General features: G+C 33.3%; 1 protein-coding gene across 1 annotated transcript in view; it reads right to left on the bottom strand.

The window, feature by feature from the left end:
* Lrpprc (leucine rich pentatricopeptide repeat containing) overlaps positions 1–19,870 on the bottom strand; it is a 105,770-nt gene that overhangs the window by 67,034 nt on the left and 18,866 nt on the right. Inside the window, exons 6-14 of the mRNA XM_005324518.5 lie at positions 19,446–19,532; positions 18,737–18,863; positions 18,319–18,463; positions 17,724–17,869; positions 17,374–17,479; positions 17,184–17,291; positions 10,041–10,159; positions 7,139–7,232; positions 3,762–3,828 (exon numbers count right to left, since the gene is read on the bottom strand). Of these exons, the coding sequence (XP_005324575.1) occupies positions 3,762–3,828; positions 7,139–7,232; positions 10,041–10,159; positions 17,184–17,291; positions 17,374–17,479; positions 17,724–17,869; positions 18,319–18,463; positions 18,737–18,863; positions 19,446–19,532 (999 nt within the window). The remainder of the gene's footprint in view (positions 1–3,761; positions 3,829–7,138; positions 7,233–10,040; positions 10,160–17,183; positions 17,292–17,373; positions 17,480–17,723; positions 17,870–18,318; positions 18,464–18,736; positions 18,864–19,445; positions 19,533–19,870) is intronic.

Here is a 19,870-nt window from a genome sequence, read left to right as displayed (position 1 = left end):
ACAGGTGACTGTAACAATGACTGCACTGAATGTACTGGTGAAGGGATTTATAAAAATATATAACATTATATTTGACATCACATGACAGAATGCCTTGGCTACATTAATTCTAAGATAAAGGATTCTAATTACATCAGTTATGTTTTGAATTTTTTGTAGTTTTGGGGTTGGGAGGGAAAGAAAGAAATCACCTCATGTCATAAATGCTTCCAATTATGTACATATTATTATGAATAATACCAAGTCACCATAACCTAAAATTTTACCATAAGAAAAACTGCTTAACAAAATAAAGTTTTAGAGCCTACATATTTATTTCTAGAAGGGATTAATTAAACTTATTTTCACTAAGATTATGGCAAGAACAAAGAAGGATTTGCAACTGCCCAAACACTAAGCAGGCCTTTTGTTAAATATATTTAAATTTTTATTAATATGTGGCTATTTGCCAAGAATCAAGTAAGCATTTAAGATGCTAACAAATAGGGAAATAACCAAAAGAGGATTTAAATGAGGATAGAAGCAAAGCACTTAGCTTGGTGTGGTTTACAAATAAAGTAATCTATTTTCCAATATTTTCAACATATCTATTCAAATAAAAATAATCTCAAAGAACACATAAATTCAGCAATGTAGTATTTAATTCAATGACTTTAAAACACCAAGATTCTCACAGCTTCCAGTCTCCCCTTCTCCCCTATAATGCTATTAAAAACTCTTTTCTTGAAGATAATCAGATAAAAATCTTTTATAAAAAGATAATAATCTTTTATATGAACACCCTCTTTCTTTAGCCCTCTCCTACATCTCTGTAGTTTACAACACTAACTACAATTTCCTTTTGTAAAATTTCTGTAATTAAAATTTCCTTTCTTCACTAGCTCCTTCCAGTTACCCTGGATTTTATCATAGCTTTCCTTCCCAACTCTCTACAACACGATTAAAAAAAAAAACCACAGAAACAAACATTCAAACAAAAAACTCAAAATCACTTATTTCACCCATGATACAGGATAAACATCCCTAATACACAGTATCTTACAAACTGGTAAGAAAAAGCATATGACCTAGTAGAAAATTTAGACAAAGGATTTTTATAGTATTTCAAGAAGAGGAAATCCACATGGCCAGTAAGCAGATAACATGTTTCAACTCTGCTTAACAGTTAAGACAATATAAAGTATCTTATACAATAAGATATCATTTCTCATACATCAGTTAGGTCAAAATTAAAAAGCACTATAATGTTCAGTACCTCCAAGGATGCAGGGAAATGGATACTCTCATATTCTGCAGTGAAATTGCTAATATAATCTAATACAATTTCTTTTTAAAGTAATATGTCAGTGACTAATAAAGACTATGTATACCCTTTGAAATAGAAAGTCAGTTTCTCTCTCTCTCTCTCTCTCTCTCTCTCTCTCTCTCTCTCTCTCTCTCTCTCTTTGGGGAGTACTGGGGATTTATCCTACTAATGTTTCACCACTGAGTTACATACTCAGGTCTTTTTATTTTTTTTTGTTTTGAAACACAGTTTCAATAAGTTGCTGAGGCTGGCTTCCAACTCTCAATCCTCCAGCCTCAGTTTCCCAAGTTGCTGGGATTACAGTCATACACCATCATACCCAATGAAAGTTTCTTTTTAAAATTCTAGCCATTAAGCGGGGGAAAAAATATGTGCATATAGAAACACATACACAAACACAAACAGATATGTGCACTTAATATCTACTGCAGCACTTTGGGTTTTTTTGGCAATGGTAAACATTAAAAACAGTATGAGTCCATCAATAGGGAAATTATTGAAAAACAACAGTATAATTTTACTGGGGTATACTATGTATCTTCTGCAGGCATTAAATGAAGATTGAAGAGTAGTATATAAAGTGTAATACCACTTTTATTTTTATAAAAAACATAAAACCTCAAATATTTTCTCTAGATGCCTGTTTACAGGTTTCTACAACAAAGGCTTTTATAGGGGCAAGGGAATACTTCAAGAACCCTTTTGGATTTAAGAATCACTATTCCTTGGGCTGGGGATGTGGCTCAAGCAGTAGCACGCTCGACTGGCATGCATGCGGCCCGAGTTCGATCCTCAGCACCACATACCAACAAAGATGTTGTGTCCACCAAAAACTAAAAAATAAATATTAAAAATTCTCTCTATATATATATAAAAAAAGAATCACTGTTCCACCCTGTTTCCCTCAATACCTTCAATCAGTCCCTCACTGGTGATTCCCAAATCCAATTCTCATCTCCACCAAATAGCATTATATAGAAAACATAAGGTTATCCCAAAACTGATACAGCCAAAGTAAGCTACTCCTCCTTCTCCATCCTGGTTAATATTCTCCTTATCACCAACTTCTAATATCATCATGATCTGTAAACTTAACTTCCACAGTTTCTTATACATCCCCTTATTATTTCCACTGCCAAATCCTAGTTGAGTTCTAACATCTGTGCAGAAATGACTAAGAGTGCTCTCCGTAGAAAGGTCTATTTGCAAGACTGGCCTTTGACTGGCATATGGGAACTCAGATTCCAGGAGACTTCCCCACCATTCACTAAGTATTAAAGAGTGGCTACTGTGCCTGACTTGTTTAGACTGAACACCTACTTTCCTTCCAGAAGTCTGGAATTTTGGTATATGCTAAGTGGAGGTACTTAATGACTGACCCAATAAAAACCTGGGATTTCTAGGCTCCAATAAGCTTCCCTCATAGACATTTCATATATGTTAAAACAACTTATTCCTGGAAGAATTAAGCATGTCCTAAGTGACTCCACAGGGAGGGGAATCTTGGAAGCTTGTATCTGGTTTCTTTTTAGTCTTTGCCCCATGCGTCTTTTCCCTTGTTGATTCTGCTTTGTGTCCTATAATAAATCTCAAAAATGAGTATGACTATAAGCCGAATATTTGGTGAATCCTGTGGGCACACCTACCCTACGGAATCACTATACATGATGGTGATCTTGGAGATTTCTGTCATGTCATCTCCACTTCTCTGCAATGATGCAATACAGCAGGGAATACATTTGTCTCCTACCTCAAACAAGTACAAAGCCAGAAACAATGGTTTCAGACATTGGACAACAGGCAGAGGAAAAAGTGACATCTGAAGGAAGAGAAACATGCATGGTAAATGCCAAAACTACCCCAGCTCTTTATCTGGGAAGTTTCTAGGCCCCAATTCAATAAGAAAAAACACAGAATCCAATGGGTTTCCTGAGATGAGAATCCAGAAGTCAAGACAGTCAGAATTCAAGGGTTAGAGAACCTCAGAGAGGTCAACCTGAACAGAGCATCCTCTAGAAATCTGGAAAAAGCTGACTTATTCTTTAGCTGAGAACTTATATGCACATTTGTGGGAGGAAACACTCAAGATGTGGCGATTATCACATTAACCAAGTGCTACAACCTTGAGTGCACCCCAAAGGCCATATGTCAAAGGAACCACTGATCCCCAGAGTGGTGCTTCTGGGAGGTGGTATGGCTCAGCGGTAGAGCACTTGCCTCGAAATCCTCAGCACCACATAAAAAATAAATAAGAAAAGATATTATTGTGTCCATCAAAAAAAAAAACAAAAAACCATGATATAAGAGACTGCCTAAACTCAATTCAATTAACTACTTGAAGAATAGAACAGATAGGTTGTTTTAAATAGTAAGATCTTTCTTCATTCAATAGATCAAAAGAACAAGAGACATAAGTACATACTCAGACAAAGAACATTTAAGTTGATCATCTTACCTCCTAAAGCCTAGAATCAGGCTACCTCTCAAAGAATTAAATGAAAAAGGCTCTGTATTTGATTCCACTGCAAAAGAAAATAATCATCAATAAATCTCAGATCAAAAAACAAAACAATAAAAAAATCATGAGTTACCAACTTGTACACGCGCACTCGCGTGTGTGAGAGATACTGGGGATTGATCCCAGGGATGTTCTACTATTGAAATCCCCAGCCCTTTTTATTTTTTATTTTGAGACGGATTCTTGCTAAGTTTCCAGGGCTGTCTTTGAACTTGCAATCTACTTGCCTTAGCCTCCTGAGTAGCTAGGATTACAATACTTTTACTTTCAATTGGGAAATTTTATTTAAAAAAATTTTAAGTGTTTTTATATCAAATTATTTAGATAATATGGTAACAAATATGTGCAATATAAACTATTTTTTAAAGCATCTTATTTCATTTTCATAAGTATGTACAATTAATGAATTTATAACTATTCCTTTGCATAAATGGTAATTACTAATGTATAAGCATTCTCAAATCACTCTGACAGACATCTGAGGCTGAATGTTACTGGATACTGTCACACTATGGAAAGAGACTGAAATGACTTTTGTCCTTTAAACAGAAAAAGGTCAAGTTCTTTTCAGAGTAATGTTGGGTTCTCTTGAACCATTCATACTTCTCATTCCATTTTCTTCCATGATTAATAACTGCACTGACACAAGAGTCATAAAAAAATAGGTCTTTACCTCTATTATGTAATTGACTTATACTGATTTTCACCTTTCTGAGCATTTATTTGCTTACTCCATTTGGCATTTAACAGTCAATAATTCATCTCAATGCTGACATCATAAGCCTGATTTGCTTAGAATTAGGCCCTGTACTAATTCTTCATACGACTTTTGCCATAACTAGCAAGAAATCACTATTGGCTCTCCTGAATTATTTTTCCCTGCAATTATACTATCATGTTTTAAGTAAGTGATTTAATAATTTTCTATAAACGTAATGTGGCTTCTGAATAATTCAAGGTTAGTGGAATGAAAGAAGAATTCAAAGTAAAGACAAATTCTGGAGATAATAAATATTGTTTATGTGACTCTTAGTATTATCTGATTTAATTTTTTTAAAAACTCATGGGAAGAAACAGTAATTTTAAAAATTTATTTTGGCTCACTTACATATAAATAAAACCATCCCAGATCAACTATTATATCCCTTGAACAAAAACCCTATGGCTATAGTTTCACAGCATTTGAAAATCTAAAAATCTTTAAAATGAGCTATACTTAGGTACTCAAGGAATTTTAAAGTGGATACAACCACAGGCCTCTCAGTAACCTTTAATTTTGCTTGATCAAGTTAATTTGCCATTCCTATATTCCTATAGATACAAAAGGGAAGATATATCCTAGTCTTCCACAAACTTGATCAAGAAAATCCATCTAGGGGCTGGGGATGTGGCTCAAGCAGTAGCGCGCTCGCCTGGCATGCGTGCGGCCCGGGTTCGACCCTCAGCACCACATACCAACAAAGATGTGGTGTCCGCCGAGAAATAAAAAATGAATATTATGGGCTGGGGATGTGGCTCAAGCGGTAGCGCGCTCGCCTGGCATGCGTGCAGCCCGGGTTCCATCCTCAGCACCACATACCAACAAAGATGTTGTGTCTGCCGAGAACTAAAAAATAAATATTAAAAATTCTCTCTCTCTCTCTATCCTCTCTCACTCTCTCTTTAAAAAAAAAAATGAATATTAAAAATTCTCTCTCTCTCTCTCTCCTCTCTCAAAAAAAAAATCCATCTATCCTATCTAATATCTGATATTCCTTGTGATGTAGTAGCTAATAGTTCATATCATAGAGCAGGCAATGAAAATTATAGAACTGTTCTTCAAAGATCTATAAATTCAAGGTGAAGAAAGGGTACTTACAAAAGTTAACTCATATACTACATCTTTAGCCTTCTAGTGGCTGGCATCATTCTTTTTCAAATTTAATAAACAACCTCTTAAAAATGTTTTTTTCAGACTATTCAAAATAGTATTTCATACAGTACTGTTAAGTTTTTTGCCTTATAAAGGTGGTCAGAAACATCTCAGAAAGCTGGAAGGCTGCTGACACAAGGTATCTAGTTTCATTAGCAACAAAGAAAGTCTGAAAAATCAGGAGGCTGACAATAAAGTGGAAACGATGGTATGACAAAAGGAAAAGGCAGTTCTCAAGTATGCACCTTATGAGCTAGATTCCTCCACTAATGTTTCTCTGTTTTCATCTTGTCAGTATAGAAAAATCTATATATTATATAGAGTGGAAGGCAAAATCAATATGCTCACATAGCAGCAAGTATTACACAATCTTTGACTCAAATAACTATTACTTTAACTATCTGATATAAAGAAATAGGCTTGTACTATTTGAAGATAATTGTAACTTTGGAAAATGAAAATATGACAACTGGACATGTTGCCTTTCCCTTATACTATTAACTACTGTCATTAATGAACTTTTTATTTTATTTTATTTTATTTTAGCAGTAATGAACTATTTTAAATGACACATACACAGCTCATACATACCTAATAATCTGGTTTCTAAAAAGCTTCCACTTATACAATTTGAATATACATTAATCAAATCTAGCTCGTGGGAGCTAGAAATTAGTGTTTGTGTGTTGGTTTTAAATGATGTTATTTTCCACAAGTTCTGAAATATGTCTAGTAACATCATGGATATGTTTAAAAATGAAGAAATTAAGATAAGTTTTTTTTTAATTAATAAAAATAAAATATGGTATGGGGAAAAAATAGTTAAAGTCAGAAAATCTTGCTTTTGACTCAAAGCACTACTACTACCTTGGGCAATTCATATAACCTCACTGTGCCTTTCTCCATCTATCATTTGAGGCAATTTTATTAAGAAGTGATGAGCAGTAAAGCATCTGCAGTGTTTTTGTTAAGAAAACCTAGGACATATCTTCACATAACTTAAGGATCATGATAGATGCAAATGTGAAAAAGACTTTCAGAAACTGTCTCAACTGATTTTCACAACAGCCCCCATAGAGTAGATAAGTAGTACCATTCCAATTTAAGGAAAGTAAAGCAAAGACAGGTTGACATCTTCTAGGTCACATACCAGCTGCTGAATTAAAAGTAGGACCTGAGTCTTAAGGGTTCCCAGTCTAACCTCCACTCTAATACCATCTCCAAGCTCCTTCCAACTTTAAAAATTAATTCCAAATTATTCACAAATTCAATCACAAACTGATTTATCAATCTGACTTTAATATAAAAGCTTTCTTGCTTGCACTGCATGAGCTACCTGCATGCCCTCAACTGTAACTGAAATTGATACCTGTCAAATTTACTGCTAATGCTGCATACTTACAAAATGATAAAATGTAGTCCAAGTTCCCATTTACAGCTTCACTTTTCAATTCAGCTTGAGAAAACGTATTACTTTCAGGTAGACATTCATTTTTCTAGGGATAAAGCATGTATCAGCAATAATATGCCTCAGTTAACAATATTTTAACACATCATTCAAATTTCCTACATTCTGAATATTGCTTTTTATCACCATATTCTGATAATATAGCTTTTAAAAATGATCTTGTAGAACAATATAGAAAACAAATGAATTTTAGCAAAAGTTCTGTAGTAGAGTTCCAACATTTTAAGTTGAATGCTTAACTTAAATATCAGTTACACATAGTTTTCTTTCTAGGAAGACTTTACTATTGAAAACTAATATTCCCTCACTCAGGACAAAACAAAAATTCAATGCATAGAACTAAATGATATTTTGGGACATATCATGACATAAAGATTAAACATATTTAGCTGGGCATGGTGGTATGCACCTGTAAACCTAGCAGCCTGGGAGGCTGAGGAAGAAGCATCATCAAGTTCAACGCCAGCCTCAGCGATTTAGCAAGGCCCTAAACAACTCAGCAAGATACTGTCTCAAAACAAAAATTAAAAAGGGCTGAGGGTGTGGCTTAGCACTCATGGGTTCAATCCAAAGTACAAAAAGGGGGGAAAAAAAAGATTAAACATATTTAACTCCAAGTAGTTCTTCACTTGGTGCAATATTATTTATTTAACAATTTAAGTACAGGAACAAAATCGAGCTCAAATATACTTATAGAATCATTTTACAATAGCACAAGATCAAAAGCATCTGAATAATAAATAATAGACAATGAATAAAAATAAATTGATATATCCATACAGGAAAATAGTATATAGGCATAAAAAAATTGTGAAATTACATATTGGTATGGAAAGGTATGAAATGGAAAAAAATAGTTTGCTAGATAATATGAATAATATAATCTAATTTTTGCTAAGAGATTTCTAAAGCATACTCATATGTAAAAGAATACATATGTCGACTGCATGACCAATATGATTCTGCAACATGTACACTCAGAAAAATGAGAAATTATATCCCATCTGATTCAAATGTATGATATTTCAAGGTCATTGTACCGTCATGTGTAACTAATTAAAAAAAAAAAAACATACATATATCAAGCAAAGTAAGAACAGTGGATGAGTTGTGTGGTTTTATCAATTAACAGCATTTTATATTTTAATCAATGACTGTGTATTATATAATTTTTAAAAAATGATACATATATTTGTTAATGATTAACTAATGATACCATACCATCAGCAATAGCAATACCATCAGCCCTACTAACCATTTAACAGAACTTATTTCTGAGCCAAAAATACTTAACACTGAAATTTCAGTAAGGAAGGAAAAAGAGTTAAAATGAGAATAAATATAAGTAAATTTAGGAGAAACTTCAAAATCATACCTCCCTAAAATACCAATAAAACACAGGCACAGTGGTACATGCCTGTAAACTTGAGAGGCTAAAGTGGAAGGGCTGCTTAAGCTCAGAAGTTCTAGACCAGACTGGGTAACATAGCAAGACCTCATCTCAAAAAAAAAAAAAAAAAAAAAGAAAGAAAGAAAGAAAAAGAAAATGGAATCTTGGGTTATATTTCTTTCCTTCTTTCTTTTTGGTACCAGGGATCAAAATCAGGTTGCTTAACCACTGAGCCACATCCCCAGCCCCTTTTTATTTTTTATTTTGAGACAGAATCTCACTAAGTAACTGAGGGCCTCACTAAGTTGCTAAAGCTGGCTTTGACTTGTAATCCTCCTGCTTCAGCCTCTTGAGTCTGGGATTACAGCCATGCACTACCATGCCAGGCTTGGGTTATATGTCTGCAAAGAAAGAAAACATTTAGGGAAATGTTTTAAAATTATTTTAACAGTAAAATACCTATGGCATAGGCTAAAAATACTCTGCTAAGAAATTAGGAGGAAAGGTAAAGACACTCAAGATATAAACACTAACATTTAGAGGATTGTAATTATGTAATTATTTCTAGGAAAGGAAGGAACACTGCAACATTATTAGAAAAATCAAGGCATTATGTGAATAACTGCCTAGGTAACAGATTTTTTGAACAAAATACTTTCTATTAAGTACTTGCTGCTCTGCCATGCTGTTCCTAATTGTATAGCACTTTGTTTTCAAAGTGAAAAATGCAATCCTTGCACTGTCCAAGTCAATTTCTTCAAGCACCCCTTTATCAATGCCTTGCCTATTCTGGTGGAGATAAGAAGTAGACAGCAGAAAAATGTTTTGAAGTCAAACAAAGATTATTACAAGAAAAAAACACAAGACTGATAAATATATTATGGATGCATTTATGAAAATTCATATAGAAATGAAGAAAGATTCAAAAACTGAAAATTATAATTGCATTTTAGGCTGGGACTGAGGAGTGAATATTGTTTTACTTTAACTTTTGCTGATAATGGCATATTGTCTTTACCAAAAAAAACAAAAATGCTGCTTTGCCTTTCTAAGTTAAACCACTATATATACTAGCTAATATTTTTAGAAAGCTTTAAAAAATTGGGCTGGGGATGTGGCTCAAGCAGCAGCGCACTCGCCTGGCATGCGTGCGGCCCGGGTTCGATCCTCAGCACCACATACCAACAAAGATGCTGTGTTCGCCGAGAACTAAAAAATAAATATTAAAAAATTCTCTCTCTCTCCTCTCTCACTCTCTCTTTAAAAAAAAAAAGAAGATTGAGAAAAGGAAAAACAACAACAGCCTGTAAGTTTAAAAAAAAAAAAATTATTCACATGACCACTTTTAGTTCCTAGCTCAACTATGTCTTCTTTTGGTGACTATCAAATATTAAGGTGGAAAGACATTCTCCTCAATTACCCAATTAAAACTACACTTGTACTCACCTGTAAAACAGCACGTACTGACTTTATACTATCAAAGGCTGGAAACACATAATTTACATAAGTCTCCTGATCGGGATTTATTCCCATTTCATGCATTCCTTTGAGGACATCAATTATACCTGAAAGATAAAATACAGAAGCACAGAGATGAACCTGGAAGAAATTAACAAAATGTCAGAAAGTTCAGTTCAATTATTTTCTGAATCATAATGCAGGGAAATTACTTAGCATTTTGTTTGTCTAAAAGAGAAAGCTGAAAAGCTAGGAAACTGGGAGGTATATGATGATAAATTTTAAAAATTATTTTTTTATCTCACTCTATTAAGTCAGTAGCGAGTGCTAAGAAAATATCCTTAAAATTATGAGTATTAGAAAACTTAAAACCATTAAACAACATGCCTAACATTTCTAGCACCCCAACAGAATGGATCATAAAACATCATTGCTATCATGCAGGATGATGGACTCACACAATAAAACATTTGCAATGGGAAGGGCTTGGGGAATGGAATAAGGGGACTTGTCAAACACAAAACCAGTTTCAAAAAGTGTTTTTGATTAAGCATTTAAGTAAAAAGTACTCTAATTGTTACCATCCTCTGACTTCATATTTTATAATATAAAAATAAAAAATAAATAGAGAACAAATGATCTAATGAATTATTGTCTTACTATATTTAAAACCTATTCAAAGCACTGGTTATGTAACTTAGTGCAAGAGTACGTTCATCACATGCGCAAGCCCCTGGGTTTGATGCCCAGTGCCACAAAAACAAAACTAATTTAAAAATCTAGTAAAATATTCCTTTCCATTCCCCACTCACAAAAACATATTTTAATAACTTCTTAAAAGATCATTCCATATTTTCCAAGCTACAGTTAGCTTCAAATAGTACAAACTGTTTTCTTTATATCAGATTCAATTAATTCTATAAAACTAATAACAGTTTAATAAAAAGGACATATTTGTTTACCTTTTTAAAACTTACTACTTTAGTTGCATTACTTTCATATTATTAAAACTTCTCCTAAAAGTTTTTGTTTCTGAAATACAATGTCCCCTACAGAAAAATTACATATCTAAAAAATTTTATTATATAATGTGCTCTAGTACAAATGATTATAAGTTCCCACTGAGTACAGAAAGATAAGGTAAGTTTAACTACATTATGAAACATCTTCACATTTGTTTAGATAAGATTCAGATTATAGATCAGAGTATTTTAACTTTCGAAGAGTTTTTATTTTTTTTTAAAGAGAGAGTGAGAGAGAGAGAGAATTTTTAATATTTTATTTTTATTTTTTTAGTTCTCAGCGGACACAACATTTGTTTGTATGTGGTGCTGAAGATCAAACCCGGGCCGCACGCATGCCAGGCGAGCGCGCTACCGCTTGAGCCACATCCCCAGCCCATTGAAGAGTTTTATACTCACATAAAAAGTAGAAACAGCCCAATGAAACAGAATAGAGAGCCCAAATATAAGCTTACACATACACAGTCAACTAATTTTTGACAAAGACACCAAGAATGCACAATGAGGAAAGAATAGTTTTAGAATAGTGCTGGAAAAATTAGATATCTACAGGCAAAAGGATGAAACTGGACCTTTACCTGATGGTATACACAAAAATCAATTCAAAATGGATGAAGGAATGTTAGTAACAATTATCAAACCATCAATAATGACCAATAATCAAAGATTAAAACTGTAAAACTCTTAGAAGAAAACTCTGGTCTTGGCAATGATTTTTTTTCTGGATTTGACACCAAAGCAAAGGCAACAAAGGTAAAACTCAATAAGTGAGACTGCAACAAACTAAAAAATTTCAGGATGCCAAAGAAAGCAATCGACAAAATGAAAAAATAGCTACAGAATGAGAGAAAATATTTGCAAACCACTTATCTGATAATGGTATATATGTCAATATCTACAGCCATATCTATGTGTATCTCTATCTATCTACGGATCTACATATTCAGGTCCTTTGCCCATTTTTCAACTGGGTTGTCTCTTTTTTTGCCATTTAGTAATATGAAATATATACATAGACATATATATTTACTACTATATATAGAGAGAGACACTACTATACATATATATGTATACTATAAGTAGATCTCATACTACTGAATGGCAAAACCCAGACAACCCAATTAAAAAACGGGCAAAGGACCTGAATATAGATTTTTTTCAAAAGAAAGCATAAAATGGCCAGCAGGTTTATGAAAAAATGTTCAACGTCACTGAATATCAGGAAAATACAAATCTAAACTATGATATCACCTCAAACCTATGAGAATGACTATTACCAGGCTGGGGTACAGCTCAGTGATAAAGTGTCTGCCTAGCGTGTGCGAAGCCCTGGGTTTCATTCCCTACACTGAAAAAACAAAACCAAATAAAAAAACCCAGAATGACTATTATTAAAAAGGTAAAAGATAACAAACGCTAGTAAGGATGTGCAGGAAAGGGAATCTTAGTACACTGATGGTAGGGATATAAGCTGATTTGGACATTATGGAAATCAGAATGAAAGTTCCCCAAAAGCTCAATAATAGAAGTACCACATGTCCCAGCAATCCTGCTTCTACATAAATTTACAAAGGAAATAAAAACAGTATCTTGAAGAGATGTCTGCATGCCATGTTCACTGCAGCAATATTCACAGTAGCCAAGATGTGGGAACAATATTCTGTTGACAAATGAATGGATAAAGTACAAATAAGTACACGACCAAAGGAACTCCATATTATATACAACCACGTAATGGAATCCTAACTGGAACAAGTTACACTTTATTCTACTTATATATAGTATGTCAAAATATATATCTAGAAAGAACAAGTAAAAAAGAAACAAAGAAAATGTGGTGTAATAATCTGGCATAGTGGCACACTAACATACTACCAGCCACTTGAAGGATAAAGCAGGAAGATCCTGAATTTGAGGACAGCCTGGACAATTTAATAAGACCCTGTCTCAAAATAAAAATTTCTGGGGACTGGGGATGTGGCTCAAGCGGTAGCGCGCTCGCCTGGCATGCGTGCGGCCCAGGTTCGATCCTCAGCACCACATACCAACAAAGATGTTGTGTCCGCCGAGAACTAAGAAAAAATAAATAAATGTTAAAATTCTCTCTCTCTCTCTGTCCCCCTCTCTCTCTCACTCTCTTTAAAAAATAAAAATAAAAAATAAATAAAAATTTTAAAAAGCCTTTGGGATGTAGGTCAGTGGTAAGAGCACTTGCCTAACATGCACAAAGCCCTGGTTCAATCCCCAGTATTGCAAAAAAGGAAAACTAAAATGTAATATACAAGGGACAGCAGGGTGGGACATTATGCAGCCTTAAAAAAATAAAGAAATCCCATCATTGGCAACAACATGGATAAACATGTTTGTTTAGATAATCTGTGTTGCTAGCATTTTCAAAGTACATAAATTTCTAATTGAAACTAAAACAGGCTTAAGATAGCCTTGGAATCACACTGAAAGCCCAGCTAAGATCACTCCCTCAGGCACCCTTCACTAACCATAGTCAGATGAAAAGAAAGAAGCACTTTTTTAAAAAGAAAGGAAAAGATAGTGGGGTTGAGAAGTGCATGCCTGTAATCATAGCAACTTACAAGGCTGGGGCAGGAGGATCCCAAGTTCAAGGCTAGCCTCAGCAATCATAGCAACTTACAAGGCTGGGGCAGGAGGATCCCAAGTTCAAGGCTAGCCTCAATTATATTGAGGCTATAATAAATAAAAACGGCTAAGGGGCTGGGGTTGTGGCTCAGTAGTAGAACACTCACCTAGCACTTGCAAAGCCCTGGGTTCAATCCTCAGCACACATAAAAATAAATAAAATAAAGGTATTGTGTCTAACTACAACTAAAAAAAATTTTTTTTTAAATGACTAGGGATGTAGCTCAGTAGCAAAGAACCCCAGTTCAATCCACAGTACAAAAATAATGTAATAAAAGATGATTGAGCTGAGCTGATATATCTATACAAAGAATGTAACTCCCTCCTTAAAACAAAGAAAGATAAAAATAATCTAACATTAAGTCAGAGGATTTCTCAGAGGCTGAGGCAGAAGGATTATGAATTCAAACCCAGCCGTAGCAACTTAGCAAGGCCCTAAGCAATTCAGCGAGACCCTGTCACTAACAAAATATAAAAAGGGGTGGGGATGTGGCTCAGTGGTTAAGCACCCCTGCATTCAATCCCTGGTACCAATAAATAAATAAACAAGAGGATTCCAAACCTCTAGGAACTCAGTAATTTAACCTAAGATAAATAATCTAAGAAAATTATTGCAATGTACCATGAGTAAAGTTTCCATTCAAGAAGTCTAATAAGAATTAAAATAGTTGAACCATTCTGGGAAAGAGAGGGTTCACTTGAACAACTTCTAGTGACTACAACTGCCTGCTTCATGGGATTTTTACTTCTTCCCAATGCACTCACTTTATTAGGAGGTAAAGTCTTACTTTTTTGAAAAGTAAGTGACCTGTATTCTGACACTTCATTCAACTGGCTTTAGGTTTTCTGATCACCCCTTCCTTATATATTTTCCCCTCTTCATGTTCTTATTTTTATGTTTTCCAACTATCCCAAAGGCTGTACATCCCTATTCATTCTGGGTATTTCCTCTCATATAGGCAAGATGCTGAAAATGTTATCACTCTAAGTGGTGACTTTTCCATTTATGCCACAATGAAAAATACTAGTAAGATGAGCCATGAGGAAGTCATTTTAAGAATCTTTCTTATGGCACATACCTGCAATCCCAGTTACTGAGGAGGCTGAGGCAATAAGATCACAAATTCAAGTTTAAGGCCACATTTAACTTAGCAAGACCCTGTCTTAAAATAAAAACCCCCAGTAAAACACACACACACACACACACACACACACAAAGAATCTTATGGTGATTGCTACATTCGCAACCAGAATATTTGATCAGAAATTTGATCATCCTACTATTGAAAATGCTTCTTTGATTTCTTGAAGGGTTTTATTTATTCATTATAAAATACTCCCACATATTCTCCATCACTAAAGCCATTATCTTCTTCTTTTATTTCTATGAGTACATATGTATATGACTTTCACTGGACAAAGATCAAGTTCCTTACATCAATAAGAATGTTACTTTTTTCTACAGAAACCATATCGAATACATATAGCCATTTCCCTGTTAAATGAAAGAAATAAAAAAGAAAAACTATAGAATGGAAAACTATAGAATAGAATGATCTTCTAGGACTTCCTACAAAGAAGAAAAAAATGGAACTATAAAACAATTAACAACCTCTTATATTCTTAATTCATTATCTATCAATGAAGCATAAGCATCAGTATATTTCCACATAAAATTTTTATTGAGTAAAATATGCCACCTCTTTTTAAAATGTCCTTAATAAGGGCTGAGGGTACATCTCAGTGGTGGAGTGCTTGCCTAACATGCACAAGGCCCTGGGTTCAATCCATAACATCACACACACACAAAAGTCCTTAATGTAAAAATTGGTACCCAATTTCTAAAAGATGACTAAGAATTTTTATAAAAGAAATACATTATAATATTTACAAATGTCTAAAACGGAGGCATTATTGTGTAAAAAGAATACTTGAATAAGACAGAAATCCTCCATTCTAATCCCAATATTATTGACAGCTAGATGGAAAACCTAAGGTCAGTCACTGAATCCCCTCTGTGGCTCTCAGTTCCTTCCTTAATACAATATGAGCTTTCAAAAAAGCACCTTTGAAATCTAAATTCTGCAATTCTATGAAAAGATGGATTCAAGATAAAGCCCATTTTCTACTAGTTCAACTCACTATAACTATAGAAATAAATTACCTAAATTCTTTTATGTTTACTAAGTAGCAATAATGTCATAACCAATTCAAGTCTAGATACCCTGTTATGATTAGAAAAGCAAATTTACCTGATAAACACACTTCAACGGGATATCAAAATTATTTTCATACCTGTGTAAAGGTAAACAATACATGCCTAAAAAGTCTGATGCAATGATGTAAACTTTCTGTGGTTTAAAGATACTGGGTTAAAGGTTACCTCTTGTAACTTTCAAAACTGAAGAATAGACAAAGAGTTAATCAACTAGCATATTGTTTTCACAAAGATTTTTCTAAAAAGGATTTAGAGACTTTTATAGCCAGAAACAATTAGGGAATACTTGTTTCACTATTTCCTTTAAACCAGAAGACGGTTATATATTTAAAATAAAATTGCAATATGAAAGTCTGCTAAAAGCACTTTTTTTGTTGTTTGTGCATTTTGTTTGTCACCCAATGTCACACTAACAACTCTGCATCTCATTCCAAAGCACATTATACTGTGAGATAAAATGAAAAAGACCATTTTTTGTTTCCCCAAGGGGGAAGTACTTCTGTTAAAAGCATCTTTTTATAAGACTACTCTTTCTGAATTACCAATAATGCAAACCAAAGAATTAGATACTGTACTCTAAAATTTAATATTTGTTCAATTCTTATTCATATCCTATAGACATCCCATGTGTGCAAGGGAAAAGTATGCTAAATGCTTAAACGTACTTAAGTACCTGAAAGATTGAACATTTCTGTCCTTCAATCAGCAGGCTGTCAGGTCACAAGCACTCATTTTGCAATAAAAGTTTTCTTGCCTTTTCTATTATTGTAATCAAGCTCAGTTCAGAAGAAAAAAGACTGGTCCACAAAGAAAATGGTGCACTTCTTGTTTTCATAAACCTGATTATGTATAACTTTATAAAAGGATAGACAAACTACTTTCAAACACTATTAAAGATTTCAAAAAAAAAAACTTAATGAAATGTTAAAAATCAAAATGAGATGAATTAAAAAATGAAATTAAGATGAAAGAAATCTTATGTTTGTTTTTTAGTTTGTTTGTTTGTTTGTTTTTGTGGTGCTGGGAATTGAACTCAGTCTTATACATGTGAGGCAAGCACTCTACCAACTGAGCTATATCCCCAGCCCTATGTTTGTTTATTTTAATGCTCAGAGACTTTACTATGATTTAACATAATTCTATTTCCTCCACAAGATCTAACATTGAGGAGTAAGTATGCTTTCCCAAAGAACTGAATTAGATGTGGGTACAAATCAGTAAAAGACAAAATTTAACCTTGAACATTTTTCTTCTTCTGATGTCCAGCTAGCAATGGCCAGAAATAGTGAGCTCTGACAGGAAAACCTTCTTCTTTCATGGCCTTCATTAAAGCTTTTACCAAGTCTGAAAGACATAACATAAAACATCACCAATCTACCTCAGCAAAACCTGCTGGTGTTCCTTTTAACTAAAAATAGTAGAATACCTGTTTTATTGGCTAGTAAAGCACAATGGAGTGTGAACTGCAAAGGAGACATATGCATCCTGGCTTCCTTTAACTTCTTGCAGTAGTTGGTTAGCTTCTCTGCAGGCTAGAAAAAAGTAAGTCACCACATCACTAGATTGGCAAATAACCCACCTCTGGACATTCTGCAAATATTCTACCACTTTGAGGATGAAAAATTTGAACCTCTCATCCTCTTTCTACCCCAAAATCTTGCAAGACAAAAACAAGGTTTTTATTACATTTACAATTAGTCTAATTTTATAAACCTTCTATTTTAAAGAATATTACTACCAGTAATACCATCTACAAAGTAAAAATGGACAAGATACCGTATCCATAGTCACACAGTGACGTAAAAAGAAACTGCCAAAGTCATTTGGGCTGTCTTCTCTTGATATAGGGCATGCTAATAAAATCTGAAATGCTGTATCTTCCAGCTTTTCAGTGACTAAAAGCAAAATGATGTTCATTGCATCTGGGAAGAAAACAAAGATATCTTTTGTTACTAAACTGAATGATATTTTCACCCTACAACCAGTACTAAAGACAAAATTAGGAATTCCAAACATCAAAAGGATATGTCTGCCTAATAAATAAACATTTCCAAAAAAAAACATCTCCATGTACTCATTAACTCGTGTTTATTAATTTATTAAGCTTTTTAAAAAGTCCTATGATCACTTACCACAATCTATTGTTACAGAATGCCCTTTCCAACAAATAAGAAATAGCAATTCAGGTTTATAAAAAAAATAATGTAGCGGGTGGGGTTGTGGTCAGTGTAAAGTACATGCCTACCATGTGTGAGGCACTGGGTTCCATCCTCAGCACCACATACCAATAAATAAAAATAAATAAATACAGGTACATCAACAACTAAAAAGTATTTTAAAAAAACAATGTAAATAAAAATGTTTATATTACCTGGAATATATCTTCTTTCATAGGTAATTTTTTCCAAAATTTCTGAGACATACTGAGGATATCCAGCTTTACTAAAGCTCAAGATAATTTGCAATAAATCACGGTCCATAAGGTAAACTTCAGACTTATCCACCTTCTCCAGAGTCTACAAACAGTTCCAGAAATTAGAACAAGTTAGAAATCAGAATTTTAAATTTAAGTAAATTAAAATACCAAGATTCAATAAATTAGGAACAAAGTTTTGGGACTTCTTTAATAAAGCAGGAAATACTCTATTTGAACAATTGTTATATATATAATCAAGGTATCAAACTAAGAATTTTTCTTAAATACTGCTCTCTTCAAGGAGACATCTTTAAAAATAGTGCTACAACCTCCTTGCACACATGATGTTCATGTTTATTTATGTGAGTCATACCTGCTTAACATGGTCAATGTCACCCTTCTCAGCATATGCATTCAGTAATGCTAGGAATGTGTCTGGACCAGGTTCTATTCCAGCATCTTTCATCACAGTGAGAATATTTTCTGCATTCTCCATATCTCTAAAAGTTAATTCAAAGAAAATAAAACAGATTACTATAATATTTCCAAATACAATTATTCAACCTAAAATATATTACCTATACTATTTGAAATTGTGATATTGATAAAGGACAAATGCATGTTAAACTAGTTCTACATTTCTAAAATAACAAAGATCATAAACATTAAGAAATTTTTCAGGTAATTCCTCCCTCTAAAAAACCAAATTATGTAATAGTTACATAAACATTAAATAATGTAGCCTCTTATAGTTAGTATGACTTGCATTTAATTTAACTTTTAATAATAACATTTAATAAATTACTCATAAAAATAAAAAAAAATTTTTTCCAGGAGAAAAAAAAAATTCTCCAGAGCAACTACTAAACTTTACAAATTTAATTACTCCAGATTTTTAAAACTGAATATTTTCAATGTTTAATGTTTAAAACAAATTATAAGAGCAATTTTTAAAAATGTAATAAGTACTAATTCTACAGATTTTTTCTGAAGATATAAACATGTTCTATGAATTTTCTACAATTTTTTTTTTTAATAACTTAAACATTGAATAAGAATGAAAATCTTGAGATGAACATTACCCGGCTCTTGCATGCCCTGTAACAAGAGCACTGAACACTGCCTCTGTGACTGGAAGATCCTTAGTTTTCATAAATCCAAGAATCTTGCTGCAATAAGAGAAATGAAGACACTTCTTGATTGCCAAAAACCACTTTTTACATGTATAAATTAAGCGTTCAGTTATTTTCAATGTAACACCACATGTTTACTTATAAAGTGAAATCTGACCCCCTTTCATGAAATCCTAATCCTTAAAGTATCAATAATCTTGAAGTATTCGTGTTGTAATTTTCTGAAAATCTGATTGTTTGTTCTACATTATTAATTAACCTTTAAAATTTAATAAGACATTTGGTTAAAAATAAAACTGTATTTCAAATTCCTTTTATTTCCCAAGCCTTCAATACAAAAGTGGCAAAATTTTACCTAAGCAGTAATATTTTAC

Source organism: Ictidomys tridecemlineatus, chromosome 12 (genome assembly GCF_052094955.1).
Source record: "Ictidomys tridecemlineatus isolate mIctTri1 chromosome 12, mIctTri1.hap1, whole genome shotgun sequence".
NCBI classification, from domain to species: domain Eukaryota; kingdom Metazoa; phylum Chordata; class Mammalia; order Rodentia; family Sciuridae; genus Ictidomys; species Ictidomys tridecemlineatus.
This window is presented reverse-complemented; position numbering and strand designations above follow the sequence as displayed.